General features: G+C 37.7%; 2 protein-coding genes across 8 annotated transcripts; one reads left to right on the top strand and one right to left on the bottom strand.

Annotated features, from left to right (window-relative positions):
* The first annotated feature begins 275 nt into the window (after window positions 1-275).
* rsph10b (radial spoke head 10 homolog B) lies at window positions 276-6,059 on the top strand. 6 transcript variants are annotated; one of them, XM_028477162.1, is made up of 17 exons: window positions 276-412; window positions 820-894; window positions 1,083-1,256; window positions 1,321-1,406; window positions 2,316-2,436; window positions 2,608-2,784; window positions 2,885-2,984; window positions 3,061-3,158; window positions 3,229-3,418; window positions 3,518-3,623; window positions 3,716-3,795; window positions 4,103-4,233; window positions 4,384-4,488; window positions 4,562-4,789; window positions 5,276-5,351; window positions 5,435-5,562; window positions 5,926-6,059. In XM_028477162.1, the coding sequence occupies exons 2-17, from the start codon at window positions 823-825 to the stop codon at window positions 5,932-5,934; spliced, it is 1,881 nt and encodes a 626-aa protein (XP_028332963.1). In that variant the 5' UTR covers window positions 276-412; window positions 820-822; the 3' UTR covers window positions 5,935-6,059. The 6 variants fall into 6 exon arrangements, with proteins under 6 accessions (XP_028332963.1, XP_028332960.1, XP_028332964.1 ...); XM_028477159.1 differs by having other exon boundaries at window positions 4,562-4,840; XM_028477160.1 differs by having other exon boundaries at window positions 309-409; window positions 4,562-4,840.
* dlgap5 (discs, large (Drosophila) homolog-associated protein 5) lies at window positions 5,404-14,049 on the bottom strand. Of its 2 annotated transcripts, XM_028477157.1 has the most exons (19): window positions 13,935-14,049; window positions 12,205-12,446; window positions 11,925-12,100; window positions 11,699-11,758; window positions 11,585-11,621; window positions 11,404-11,490; window positions 11,218-11,316; window positions 11,057-11,131; window positions 10,326-10,360; window positions 9,998-10,230; window positions 9,741-9,896; window positions 9,562-9,650; window positions 9,315-9,475; window positions 9,139-9,240; window positions 8,791-9,010; window positions 7,082-7,677; window positions 6,840-6,999; window positions 6,114-6,166; window positions 5,404-6,025 (listed from the first exon to the last, which is right to left on the bottom strand). In XM_028477157.1, the coding sequence occupies exons 2-19, from the start codon at window positions 12,434-12,436 to the stop codon at window positions 5,915-5,917; spliced, it is 2,682 nt and encodes an 893-aa protein (XP_028332958.1). In that variant the 5' UTR covers window positions 12,437-12,446; window positions 13,935-14,049; the 3' UTR covers window positions 5,404-5,914. The 2 variants fall into 2 exon arrangements, with proteins under 2 accessions (XP_028332958.1, XP_028332959.1); XM_028477158.1 differs by lacking the exon at window positions 6,114-6,166.
* Window positions 14,050-15,134: the final 1,085 nt, after the last annotated feature.

Genomic DNA, 15,134 nt, shown 5'->3' with positions numbered 1-15,134 from the left:
ATAGTATGCATTATAAATCTATCAAACACTACTCTACGCCTTAAGAGGGATATTCTTGTCTTTATTATGATAAATAATTTGGCTCAGTGTAACTGCACACGTCATTTTGCAATTATTTTTATTTTTTTTAAATTTTACTATTGCTTTAATTTATTCATCATAGCAACACAACCCATGACTTTCACAGATATTATGATGTTTTTTTTTTTTGTCCTGTTTGTCTAATAATAATGTGCTTTGTGAGGTTTGTTGATTAAATGCAGCTTTGTGGAACAGCTCGATGTTTACAGGTTGTCATGGTAACTCAGGCTAAAACGAAAGCTGCGCAAACGGACTGACTGACAGAGACGACTAAAGGTCTAATATCCTAAAAGCACGCCGTAAAGCAGATATCACAATATTGTGAACCGTAGTAAGTTTCTTGTCATATTGTAGACATTAATGACTAATTCAGTGATATTCCTGAATCAAGTTCGTAAATACTGCTTGTTTTCTAATATTGTACATTGAGTTATTTATTCAGCTAAATTCCTGAATCAAGTAAAAAAAAAAAAAAAAATACCACTTGCTTCTTAATACTGTGAATTTATTTATATATTCAGTGATAATCCTGTGTGAATGAGATTATATTGTAATTATATACTTAGTCAGAAATGCCTAGTTTTCAACAAGACACTTGGGCTATTTCTGTCTGGAGTTTGCATGTTCTCCCTGTGCTACCCCCGCCTAATGCTCAATGAGAGCTGGAGATAGGCACCAGCAGAGCCCTGCACCCCTGAAAAAAAAAGTAACATGATGTAAATGACTTTGTTTCCAAAGGTCATGTTGTTTTCCAATGGACTGACGATGGATGGTGTTGGTGTCTTCACTAGAGATGATGGATTGAAGTATGAGGTAGGGTATTAGCTCTTATATGAAACATATATACATAGATTTCCTACTTTATTCTGTCATTTCCTTTATAATGCTTTACAATCATGATATAGTTGAACATGCATTCTTCATCCATGCTTCATTAGATGGTGGGAAAAAAAAAACATGGCTGGGTTTTTTTTTTTAACCAGTAGTTTCTTGTTAAATAGGGAGAATTTCAGTGCAATGTCCCGATGGGAAAAGGAACATACACATGGCCTGATGGGAGCTCCTATGAGGGTGATGTCTATAATGCCATACGGCATGGAGAAGGAAAATACATTTATTCCACAAACAATGTGACTTACCAAGGACAGTGGTACGAAGGCGTGATGCATGGAAAGGTGGGATTTAACCTAACTGTCCCTTTAAAATGTTGAGGGTTCTAACTTTCCATCTCTGTGTTAGGGCACAATGTTTTATAATGAGGAAAAGACATCTTGGTACAAAGGAGACTGGGAGAAGAACAAAAGAGAGGGAGTGGGCGACAGACGGTATGTATTGTCCATCTATCCAGCTTATTCCTGGGGCTGCTACTTCCTGTGTTTTTTCGATATGACAAAGATGCCGGAGACGAAAATAAATATTTCTATCAGGTGAAAGACAGTGTAGGCCTCATAGATAAATAAATACAAGATTAATGGCTCCCCCCCAAAAAAAAAACCGTAAACACCCTCTTATTAACATTGTTGGAAAAGATTACGCATTGCATTGTGGGATTTTCAGTCCAATAAATTGATTTTTCATTCATTCTTACTGTGAATTCTTGTGGAGTTTTCTTGACCCCATTTCTGTTGTAGTTTGTTCCCTGTATTTTCCTGTAAGCCCCAAAATAAATTCTCGCCATTATTGGTGAAAACCCCAAAAATGTGTTGGGAAGTCTCTTGGTCCGAGTTTTTGGGGGCAAACACAAGGATGCTCAGTAAGAATGAAGTAAAAACATTCCCATGCATCCGTCTACGGGACTTCACATCCCACAATGCAATGCGTGAAACTTTCCCGACAATTTCAATAAGACTGTTTACAGTGGAGATGAAAATGAACTTTAGCGTGGCAATTTCAACCTCTGCATCTTTTCTTTTGAGCAAACGATCATCGATTTACAGATCTACGAGGCCTACAATATGTCTTTTACTTGTTTTTTTTTTTCCAACTCTTTTCTAAAATGCCAAACACAACAGCAATAATGTGCTGCACACAGAACCCAAACATCTGCTTCTCGTCTTTCACGGCCAAAACTCTTGACACTGTCTATGATCAAGAGCTGCCATTGTTATTGATCTGCTACTCGCTAACTGCTACCTCCTCTCACACACAGGACGTTTTCATTATCACTACAGCAGACGAAGGTGGCAATTAAATTGTGTAAAAAATAAATAAAAATAACAACAATTTCTTAACAGCTACACATCTGGTAACTTTTACTCGGGGGAATGGAAGAACAACCTGAGGCACGGTGAGGGCACAATGAAGTGGGTGACACTGGGACAACAATATGAGGGTGAATGGCAGAATGGAGTGCAGGTACGTTTTCTGATGTCTTTTTAATCCAGAATAGTTCTATCTACAAAAAAACTGCACTTGGTCTATTATCACAAAGTCGATGTTGTCGCTTAGGACAGCAGGTTTGTGTTTTTGTTGATCTTTAAATTCACCCTGTCTGTCTGTCTGTCTGTTTGTCTGTCTGTCTGACAGCATGGCGAAGGCACACATGTTTGGATCGTGAGACGATCTGATGGATCCCAGTATTCTCAGAGGAATCGGTACAAGGGAGACTTTGTCAACGGTCAGAGGCACGGACGGGGAACTTTCTACTATGCTGATGGTTCTATCTACGAAGGCCAATGGAAGAACAATAGCAAACATGGGCAGGTCTGTCATAATAACTCCAATATTTCCATTCAATGTCTCTGTGCCTGACTTATTAGTGTACAGTATAAAGAAAAAAAACTATTTTTTTTGTGCATCAAAGGGTAAATTCACATCCAGTGATGGACGAGTGTTTGAAGGAGACTTTGTGAATGATCAGATGATGAAAACCAGTCTAAATGGAAACGGATCTCTTACCCCTGGTACGGTATTTACATTGATTTAACTGTTACACTACTACATATTATTTCTTAATAAAGGGTATTTTTTCATTCTCAGTTGGCATCTCAGACCTTCTCAGGCCAGACATTGTTTTGAACATTGATGATCTCCTGAAGAAAATCCCTGAGGAAAAGCGTGACGTTGAGCTCCAACAGGTCAGCACTGAACACAGACAGACAGTTGAAGAAGATTTTTATGCAGACGATTTTTACTCACGTGAAACAGGTGAAGTTTGTGTTGCTGGAACACGACAAAGAGCTGAAATCCATCTACAGCTTCTACAGCAGACTGGGCCATGGTCCCACTCTGGACAACACCTTCCTGCTGTCCCGTCTGCAGCTTTGGCAGCTTCTTAAAGACTGCAACATCCACCAACATGGCATCACTTTGTCAATGATAGACCACCATATGAAAGGCGAGACCCTCCCCCATTCAACACTGCAGCAATGAAAAACTACAAAAACGTCATGATTAAACTTTAATGTTATTTTTATTCTATTTGTTTACATTTTAGGAGATGACACAGCAGAAATTCACTCCCCTTTCACCACTGTTCTCTTTGATGAGCTACTCAACTGTCTGGTGATGGTGGCCCATCAAATCTACAGTAAAGACATGATGTATGAAGTAAAATATTTACAATATACTTATACTATCTGTTACATGTATTAAATTTTAACAGCAAAATGCTTTTTATTTCTTTTTTTTTTAGGAATGAAGAGCATTTTCTGGCTGCCTGTCTATCCAAACTATTCACACACATCATCCTTCCAAATGCTAAGAATGTGAAAGGTACTAAAACTATCTTTACTAATCTACACACATTTTTGCTTAATATAATAACCTATGCTGCATAGTGTTTAAATCTTATACTACCTATTTTAAAATATTATTGTGTTAAATTCAATAAAATATGCAATAAAGTAATCTTTTTTTTTCTCTTTTTAATAATAACATATGGTAAACATGACCTTAAAAAATAAAATTGTAGGGTTTTTTGTATTCTGGATTAGTCTTGTATTTTCCAATTGCATTGATCGAAATGTGTAATTTTCTGTAAAATCTGTTTTATTTTTTTTTGTTTTTTTTGTCAATGCAGGTTTTCTTTTCAGACAGCCAAGCTTTGCCGTGGCAGCTATGAAATATGTGAAAAGGTGCTGGGGGATATATCAGGCCTTTAGCAACGCTGACCACCCCATGACCTGTCGTCACTTTCTGTGGATGTTCAAGGTGTGAAGAATTGATCAAAATGTGGAAAAAAAAAAAAAAGAAAGATGAATAGAATTGTTAAAGATCATTTTTGCCAGTATTTTGATTTGTGATCATAACACTTATTTAATAGTAACTTCCTGAACTAATGTGTTTCTATTCTTGTGTTAGGATCTCAGGCTATTGGATGATAACGTGACCACAATGAGGATCATTCAGATCATCAGTGATGAAAAATGCCAGCCCCAGAATCTGTCTTCCTTCGTGGATTTAGAGGTTTAGTTTCAGCAGTGTGAACACGACACCACCAATTCTCATTCCATTCCCTAACTTTGGTTCCTTTCTGCAGATGACTTTCCTGGAGTTCTTTGAGGTCCTTCTGTGGAGCGCAGAAATGAAGTTTCAGCGGATTTCTAACGGCTTTAAAGAGGACAACCTTCAATCTGACTCTGAAGTAGAAAGAGATCGACCTGAGGAGCCACAAGACAAGGATGAAGAGTTTGAAGACAAGGATGAAGAGTTTGAAGACAAGGATGTAGAGTTTCAAGACAAGGATGAAGAGTTTGAAGACAAGGATGTAGAGTTTCAAGACAAGGATGAAGATTTTCAAGACAAGGATGTAAAATCGGTGAAGTTTTTTATTTTTAAAAAAGAAAAACATCCATGCTCAATTAACATCTGTATTTTAATATACATTTTCTTGCTGTGAGCTTTTTAATAGTAGTCTCAATGTTATCGAGTGCCACATGTTCATTTACCAATACTACTTCTGACAAAAGTCTAATTAATTACTAATAATAATGAATACTTATTCTATAAATTAAATCTGTACAGGATTATTTATACTAAAATTACTTTTTACATTATTTTAATAGTTATTTAGCTCCAAATTAGCTACTAGTTGGACAAAATTATAAATTTTAAGCATTAAGAGCATTTACATTTTTAAATATAGACATATATCCACGTTTTTATTGCAGTCTTATTCAGGTGAAAGAGTATATTCTACAAGGAATACGATAAAAGGTTTTAGTCCACGAAATTAACTCTTATTTTGTCATAGATGTGTGACGTCTCGGCTGAGGATGCAGTAAATGAGGAGGTTCAGATTCAAATGAATGAGAAATTTGCATCTGCAGGTTGGTGTAAAGCTTTATTTACATTCAGCATCTAAGTATTTTACAGCATTTGGATTTATGGATCGTGTATCGTTTCTCATCAGGTCATCGAGAGGACGCGGGTGTAGAAAACACTGAAACTGAACTAGAGGTCCAAACTATTCATCAGTTCTTCAACCACCTCTTTTTCCCAGCAGTTAACCATCATCAGGAAGTCACCAGAAACATGAAGGCAGGACGAGCTTTGCTTTTGGTCTCATAAAGAATTAGAAATTAAACTAGAATATTTGGAGAGAAACTGGCATGGGAAAGGGTGACAACGTGTGAGCTAAATTTACAACTTGCACAAATAAGCTTTAGCTTTATCTCTATAAATATTTCCATTCTAATCCAAAGTTCTGTTAAAGCTGTGCTGGGTTGTATTACAGGCTGAAAAGGATTATAGATCAGTTCATGAAATTAATTGAAATGTACATCACATATCGAAGAGTAACCATCGTTCTTTATTTATCAACTCAAATGTGAAAATGTATTTAAAAAAGAAAAAGTAAAAAAACGTTTTAAAGCTTAAAATCTTTTCTCTACTACTTGTTAGGGGGAGTGAAAACCATCAGGTCGCTGGGACACACAGACTGACGTATCCTGTCTTTCACATCTGGAGTGAACAGCAGCAGGGCAGATTCTGCTGTCTGGACCTACAAAATAAAACATACAACTCAATGACATTTGAAGGAAATTAGTTATTTTAGATACAGTTTGGAAAGAAGGATTTAAAAGGGACACCTGTGTTGATTGAGGAGAGAGCAGTGAAGACACCATTGACACTGTTGGCAGGTCTGTGATGAGAGCGAATGATCAAAAAATGTGCAACATAAACCGTTATTTTTCCATATCACACCCAGAATGACATAAACACACTTTAAAGTTGCAATGAGCAGGTAAACTTACAGCTATTGAGCTTTTTTTCCCCTCTTTTTTATAAAGAAGTAATAGCACAAATTTTTATAGATAAAATTCTGATTTGTCTTTCAGCCAACTGCAACTTTAAAATAAAACAATGACAGCATAGGGCTGGGCTATATATCAAGATTCAACATATATCAAGTTTTCTATTTTTGCGATATAGAAAATTACAATATCACCTTTATCGATATGTATATTTCTCATAACTTATTTTGTTTTAAGACTTGTTTCAGAAGTCGCTGCTTTCACTACTTCTTAGAACAGTATGAAAAGCACAGTTAGATGGATTTCTCTGCGCATTCTAACCCTAAGACCTTCATCTAAACAAGCCACACTATAGAACTCACTCACACATGCTGTCCTTTAAAGGAGAAAAAGCCAAATGTGGCATTTTTTATCAGTGATTTTTACCACAAACTTTATTTGACTTAAAATTATTGAGATTTATCTCACATATCGCCATTTTGAGAAAAAATATAGAGATAAGTTTTGGTCCATATCGCCTAGCCTCACGACAATATCAAATCATTTCTGCCTCAGTCGCACCTTGTTCCTGTTGCTCAATCTGGTCCTCATGCTGACCTCTTGGACTCTCCATCTCAACATCCACTACCATTGGTGACAAGGTCTCCGTGGCAACAGTCTGCAGCGGTGACAAGCTGCATCTGTGAGGCTGAAAGTAACGAGTGTCCAAACCTGGAACGTCCTGAAGTGAAAACAACATTTGTTCAGAGCGTGATGTGTGACAGTCGATGTATCGTTTCTTTAGGGTCGTAAATACAGCTTACGTCAGTGATGGAGGTGTCGGGGGTCCGACATACAGATGGTTGGGTCTCCATGGGGCCCTGCTCACCGGGAGACAGCGTGAAGCTCAGGTTGGGGGTTGGATTGGAAACGAGTGGCAACGTTTCACAAAGTGAGAGAGAAAGTCTTTGAGAACCAGTTGGACCATCCATAGGTTCAGCAGGTTCGTCTTTCTCCACCACAACAGCAACGGTTGGAAGCAACTTTACTGATGTGTTTAATTCTGGAACTGAAGCAGCAAATTCTTCAGTGGAGGCTGTTTGGGAAAGTTCAGACGGGCTTCTCTCCAACTGGGAGGTTCCTGAAAGTTCCACCTTGACTGAAGAGAAACTGAGATCAACTCTATCAGCGTCTTCTTGGTTATGAGGAGTTCCACTCTTGGACTTTGGGGCTGGGGTATGTTCGAGAGTCAGGCAGAAATGAGTGTGGGTGATTCTAGCAGGAGAAGCATGCGCAGAAGTGGAAACTTGAGCCAGAGCATTGGAACGCCGCGTGGACCTTCTTGGTGTGAGATATGTGGAGCGAGGAGAGGATGGGGGCAGCATGGCCGCACTCAGACGGACTGATCTACGAACAGAAACTGTAAAAAAAAAAGAACACAATTTATGTATAACGGTTATCGATCTCTGACTGAAAAACCACGTAAGCTTTCTATTTCTAGCAAGATTATTTTCTAATAATATGTTAAGGTTTCATTTATTTAGATAACTATTCCTCAGGAAATCCACTTTGATCTCCTGACATGTTTTAACTGTCAACTGCCAGTCTTCATCAGAGGCATCTGCTAATCACTTTGATGTTTCCTTTTGATGTTACAATTATGTTTTCAATTACCCATGTTCAATTACAATGACCAACATTTTTTCCAATTACAATTATTCTTTATCCTCAGAAAGTCAATTACGTTCTCAATTACTCAAATTCAATTACAGTTAATCACAATTACTGAGCCTGAAAAAAGTACCTAATAAAAGTTAACCTCTCTTGTGTTAGCATCACCTATGATAACGGTCCTAAATCAGCTGTAAAATACACTAAAAACAAATATCTATTATTTAATTTTTTTCCTACCTATTGGTATCTTTGTTAGGCTTCCTAAACATAGTAATATTTTTGATGTGGGCGTCTAAGCCTTTTTTGTGGAAGTATATCTCTCAATTTCTATAGTTTTTAAATAGTAAAATGTGGGAAAGCTTGATATGAAACACATTTTAACCACCGTTAACTACATGTGTGTAGAACTGTACATAGAACTGTAACATGTTTCCTCAGTTTTGCATTAAATTATAATTGACAATTTTTATAGAATTTTCATGGCAATTACAATTACAAAGTTAATTATCTAAACTCAATTACAAATTAGTTATGACTATGACAGCAACAGATAGTTAAAATAACAATTACAATTATAATTATGCCATAATTGTCATTAATTATCAATTATGTGATTACAATTAGAATTATAATTGACCCCAACTCTTTCCTTGACTTCCATGTAAAATTATTCAAAAGAAGACAAAAAGAATCTTGCTGGAAATATTACGTGAATATCTAGGAAACATCAAAGTGATTAGCAGATGCCTCTGACGAAGACTGGCAGTTGACAGTTGAAACACGTCAGGAGATCAAAGTGGATTTCCTGAGGAACAGTTGTCTGAATAAATGAAATCTTTACGCTTGTGTTTAAAGTTACCTGGGGGTTTGGCTGGGCTCTCCAACATGAAAAAACCAGCATCAAAGACCACAGTGTCTCCTGTGTGGGCGTCTACTTTGGGTTGGGATTCTCCTGTGTTTTCCCCTTTGGTGGAATCCTCTGCCTGCTTTTTGGCTTTCATGGCAGCCTTTATGGCTGCAAGGCGGGACTTTGCTGCTGCTTTGGTTCCCGCGGGTTTGGAAGGTGCAGCGGCTGCTTTCTGTTAGAAGTGAGACGGAAACTGAAAATGACTCCTGAATCTATTAATCAAATACTACTGTAAAAACATGCCATTATAAAGCATTTAATGTACTGTAGCAGGGCTTTTATCTGTTTTAAAGGCTGTACCTTCACTATTTTCCTCTGTCGTGGTGGAGGTTTGTGCTCTTCCACCCAGTCTCGTCCCTCTGCTGTTTTGAGAGCATCAAACTTTTTATTGACATCCTCCACCTAAAACATGAAGGTGGATTTAAAAATTGGTTTGATGTGAACATTTATAGACAAGCACAACAAGAAGGTCTTACCTGAAAATAAATCATGTCCCAGAAGCCCTGCAGGTCAGTGCAGGTGGTGATCTTCTCTCCTCGGCTCAGCTCGCAGTCATCCACCAGCCCACTAAACTGCTTAAAACGCTCTTTCATTAACAACCTAGCCTGGCCCACAGCTGTTCGCATACGATCCCTCACTACACGGAGATAAAAGATCAACTATTAACTGTCTTGCTGGAAACTTTTTAAACTTTAGTGAAAAGAAGACGTAAAGTACACTCACTCTCCTCTGGGATAGACTCGTCCTCAACCTTCGACTCCCAGTGGAGAGACTGATCGGTCAGTTTGGTCGTTTCATTCACAATTTCAGACCTGATTGGTATAGAAAATTTACAGAATTAACAACAAAGATGAAGAGCAAACAATTGTTGATTCATGTGAAAGTTTAGGATAGGGTGCTACCTGAAGTAGGGCACATCATGATTTGATTCCAGTGGACTGCCAGGATCTGCTGTGGGAGGAGCACGGAGTGGCGAGGATTTAGGAGGATTGGATTCATTGGACTCAGCCTGTGGATCATCAGTCAACATCGGGCAGGGTGAGACGTTAAAGCTGGGACTGCAAAGAAAGTAAAAAAAAAAAAAAAAACATTCTTAAATCCATTTGTTTTTTTTTTTTTAGAGAAAATGGCTATGGGTTAGGTTTCTAATCTGGCAAACCTTGGAGTGAGGAAGGCTTCTGCGGAGCGAGGACTAAGAGGGTCAAACTTAAAGGAGGACAGTCCAGCTGGAGCCTGGAAGACAAAGCCTGTAGGTGCAAAGGAAGGGGAAGTGGATATAGACTTAGAGTCCACGGATTTCTTCGTCAACACGTCTTCCTCCACAGGGATTGAAGGACACATCTTATCCTCTGTCTGCTGCCCCTGAGGCATCATTGGCACGGGCTCGGGCTCCTGTGCAAAGACGAAATAAACTACTTTATAACGCTTCCAAAAAACGCAACTAAAAGATTAGCATTATTATTGATGTCCACAACAAAAACACTCACTTGGACAGCAGGGATGATGGGGCATTTGGCAGCTTCTATATAAAGAAAACACATTAAAAACATCATTAGACACAAATGTCAAGGTTAATCTAAAGCAGAGGTTCTTAAACTTCTTTGGCTCATGTACCCCCTTTGTTGAACTACCACATTTTGCTCAGAATTCTGTGAAATGAATAGATTTATTTCTATAGTTTTAAATCATCTACATTAATCTCCTTCCAGATGGACCAAGACTGACCCTTGTATTTTCAGTTCATGTTCTAATCAAGATCATTGCTATCAACATTTTGTGTGTTTTGTTGTTGGGTGTCAGTTCTTTTTTATTATTTAGTATATATTTATCTTATTCTGTGTGTTTTTGGTAATATTGAAATTATTCTCTCTCAGTGTGTGTGTTTCTGGTGTCGTTTTGTATGTTTCTCCGTTATTCTTGTGTATTTTGTAGGGATCTTGTCTATTTTTCTCATATTTAGTGTATCTTTGTTGTTGTTTTGTGTGTTGCTGGTAATAGTAAGCATTTTTCTATTTTAGTGTGTGTGTTTGGCATCATTTTGTGTATTTTATTGTTTGCGTTTTTGTCGTTTATAATATTTAGTATAATTATCATTTTTACCTAAAATGAACATTATATTACCCCATATTTTAAATGCTTTCATCTCTCTCGAGTACCCCCTGTACCCCTATTTGAGAAACACTGATCTACAGTCACCAAAAAGCCAATCATTTAATACCTTTCAGATTCCTTTCCCCACCAGTTGAGGGGGGCAGAGGCCGAACTATTGCTCTGTTTCTTGTGACTCTTGCATCTAAATACAGAGAGGAGCATTTCAATATTTCCACTTTTTCTTTGAAAGAAAAGCAACTCAAGGAGAAGCATCGACTTCATTTGTACCTTCAGGCTTTCCCTTGGGCTTGTCTTTCATTGGAGGAGCAGCAGTAACTGGAGGCCTGTTGGCTGATCTGGTCGACAGAGCTCGTACCACAGGCTCTACTGTGGGAGGAACAGAGGACACAGGGAAACAAGGTGAAATGCTAAAGACACAAACTGGTAACACAATGTCACGTATTGTGTATTTACCTGCAGCAACGCTTGCCTTCTTTGTGGTCGGTGCAGACTTGACAGACGCTGCACGCGTTCTGGTGGGTTTATCAACGACAGGTGGAGCTAAAACACAAAAACAGAGACATCATATTTAAAATCACACAACACAGCACCGCGATATTCTCCATACTAAATAAATACCCATCAGCCCACTTACCATTTTTGGCCACAACTGGTTCTTTCACTTTCACAGGCTATGGGAAAAAAAGAAGCAACATGTTGATTAGAATAGAACTGAAAAGCTGATTGTCCCAGTGAAAAACAGCTCTACCTGCTGCTTCATTGACCGAGTGACCCTGGAACTATGGCACATATCCATGTTCACCTTTTTCTGAAACACAGTCATCGATGACAACATGAGCTTTAGCTTTCAGGGCTACATACGCACACGATTAAATATAAGGAAGCAAATATCTCAGCAAAATAAAGGAATTGTCTAAACTAAAGGTATTTGCAGTAAAGTGAGGAAACTAATTCCACTGTTATTGTTCTCTCACCTCCTTTGCCTTGGTTGAGGCAGCTGGTAAAACAAAGATGGTGGCATCGTTGGGATGATAAACTCCCGTCTTAAAAACCCCTTTACGTTCTTTCAGTCTCTTTTCCTTCTCCTTTTCTAGAGCCTTTCGCTCTTTCCAGCGCTCCAGTTGCTTCAAACGCTCTTCTGCTTTTTGACCTGTAAAGTTCAAAACAAATGATGCATAAGCTTGACAGACAACGCCCTACAATGTGCCCACACTTTGGTAACTCGCATTCAATGACAAAGAAGAAGCTAATTACTTTTAGCCGTCTTGCCAGTGTTCTCCACCTTCTCCTGAATGACAGACATGTCGGTTGTTGTTGCATCCAGGCAAGACACTTCCAGCTCCTGGAGCTTTCCCAGATTCCTGCGCGTGTTCACCATCCGATCTCGATTCTCCTTTTGGGACTGAGACCTTCTGCGAGACATTTTCACCCTCAGCATGGACACACTTGTGTCCCTCTGGCGCAGGTGGGAAAACCGAGAGTCCATGTTTGTGTTCCTTGAATAATGTAAGAAAAAGAACAAGACATTTAATTGGAGAACAATGTAAGCCATGAAACCTACAACGCAATACAGTGCTTTTACAGTTATTTTTGCTATGATACATTAGTGACCTGGTAGTAAGATCACTCATGAGCAACATCTGCTAAACACAGGGGAAATCCTCAGGCATTTACTCTACTAACACCAAAAACTCAGTTGTAAAGCAGTGACAACACACTTCAAAAGTCCTGCAGGGTGATGTTCTAATATTACAGGTCATTAATACAGGTAACGCCACATGTTGTGTACATTTTCATTGATATTTTGTCTAGTTTTCTCTCATTTTGTGAGCTTAACTTATTGTTTTAATACATTCTGCATACATTTGTTGTCATTTTGTATATTATTCTCTCATTTAGTGTGTTTTTGTTGTGGCAGTGGCTATCCGTACTTAGCCGTATCGTACTAGTGCCCCTCATTGGCCAGTTTAGGTGACGTGAGCGCCCCTCATTGGCCAGTACCCCTGTTTGCTATAGATTCCTAAATGAAGTGTCTATTGATACAGAAATGTATCCATAGCTTCCAGGACTATGGGTACGTTTTCCGGACCTCTTCTACATAAGCGTAATGTGGCTGTGTTTTTTCACCGTGTCAGGATGGCCGAGTGGTCTAAGGCACTGCACTGAAGGAGCCTTCCTTTTGCTAACATGGGTTTGAATCCCATTTTTGTCATATACATCTTTTCATTTCTACATATTTCACAGAGCAAATCTCACCTTTAAAAATACATGTACATTTCCTGGGTTAGAGCTAAAATAAAAGGTTGAGCGGGGTAGCTAAAAAATAAATATGAGCTAAAATAAAACTGACGGAACTGAAGTCACGTGGTGCACCTACCACGTCACCGAAACTGGCCAATGAGGTTCATTTTGTCTGTCTTTGGAGTCATTTATCTATTATTGTTGTTGTTTTGTGTATTTTTCTGCCATTTTGTGTGTGCCTTTTTGCTTGTCATTATTTGTGTGCTTGGAGTCATGAGGTGACAGACGAAGAAGAAGAAAAAAAAGTTGACAGACAGGATTGGTTTGGAATTATCTGCCTGCTCATTCTTAAATCAGGCAAAAGTCTCCTAAAAACATCAAAAAGCGAAGTGCAAAGTCAAAACAGCCAAAACATGAGTAATGGATGAATAAAAGACTAAAATTATTGGTTACTGTAACATTAGATACAGGAGAGCCTAAACAACAAATGACAAAAACAAAGTCCACAATGTAAAAAAAAAAGACAATTGTTAATCACTGCTTTAATTTCTGTAACCTAGTTGATGTTTGTATCCTAATAAAAACGCATTAAGCTCATGCAATACAATGTCGTCTTGCTAAACGTTACAACTAAATTTAACAGAACTTGAAAACAAAAACTTCCGCTTATCGGGCCATAATAAATTCCACATGACAAAGAAACACACATACAGTCATTATTGTGTAAAATATAGAGAAATTACCTGTTTGTTTCGACAAAAGCCAGAAAAACTGCTTTCCTTACGGCAGCAAAACAACGGACACTGACGAATACTGACAATTGTTTGAAAAGTCTCTAGCGAGTTTTGATTGGCCGACAGTGTTGAAAATGGAGAGCTCTGATTGGTTCTTCTTCTTCTTCTTCTTTGTTGTTTTCGACTGTCATAACGCCACTTCTACTTAGTGGTCTGGAGTGTGTAGTGCATGTGCTGCGGAAACGACGTTCAACATGATTTATGGTATAAATGTGGACAAAAACAATCATTTATGTGTTCGAACAGACACTAGCTAGGTACAAACCAATTGTTATTTCATTTTTATAATTTTTCTATACACTATCTTTGAAATTGATTTACATTGCATCTTACTGTTCCAAATATGAATATGAAAACTAAATTAATAAACCGACCATTTTTTATTTGTTTATTCCTTTAAGTTTCAGGTTACGTTATTTAAATTTTTACATTAAACAAAAAAACTATCAAAAGATTGCCAATCCATTGAATACAATAAAATAAAGTATAGTAATACATACACAAAAAAAAAAAAAAAGGAAAAAAGACTTATGTGCGTTAATAATATATATATATAGATTGATATAAAGTAGTAGTAGTAGTAAAGGTGTGTTTTAAATTAGAAATTATTCTTGTTTTTAACATTAGATACTTGGGTCAAATGTCAAAGCAATAAATCAAAACATGAGTCTGCCCATCAATAAACGATAACAGTCTCAATATACACATGCATTTTTTAAACGCTGTGTCTGATCATCTTATCACACAGGGGATTTCCTGTCAATCTAATTCCTCTTTCTCTATGACTAATTCATTGAATCCTCTACTTTTCATTAGAGTACCCTTTAAACCGTTACGCTGACAACCGCACAGTTCTTTTTTTTGTTTTTTTGCTATAATGTACATAATTGAAAACACTGGCTCTATTTCATGTTGTGCACTGCACTCGCCTCTAACCACTTGAATAACTTCCTCTTTTTCAGTTTTCAAATCACTGAACTATAACTGGTGCAGATATAATAATAGTCAAATGGCTCCCTAACTTTTCTTGCTGTACTTGATCAGTGTCAATGAGTGTAAAGTAATAGATAAAAATTAGACGGTCAGCAGTCGAGAGCTTGACAAACATATTCTGAAATGTTTCTGTTGGAAACAAAAACAAGCAAACAA

The sequence above is a fragment of the Gouania willdenowi genome, chromosome 19 (assembly GCF_900634775.1).
Source record: "Gouania willdenowi chromosome 19, fGouWil2.1, whole genome shotgun sequence".
In the NCBI taxonomy this organism is placed as follows: Eukaryota; Metazoa; Chordata; class Actinopteri; order Blenniiformes; family Gobiesocidae; genus Gouania; species Gouania willdenowi.
The sequence above is the reverse complement of the archived record's forward strand: the minus strand, read 5'-3'. Positions and strand labels throughout refer to the sequence as shown.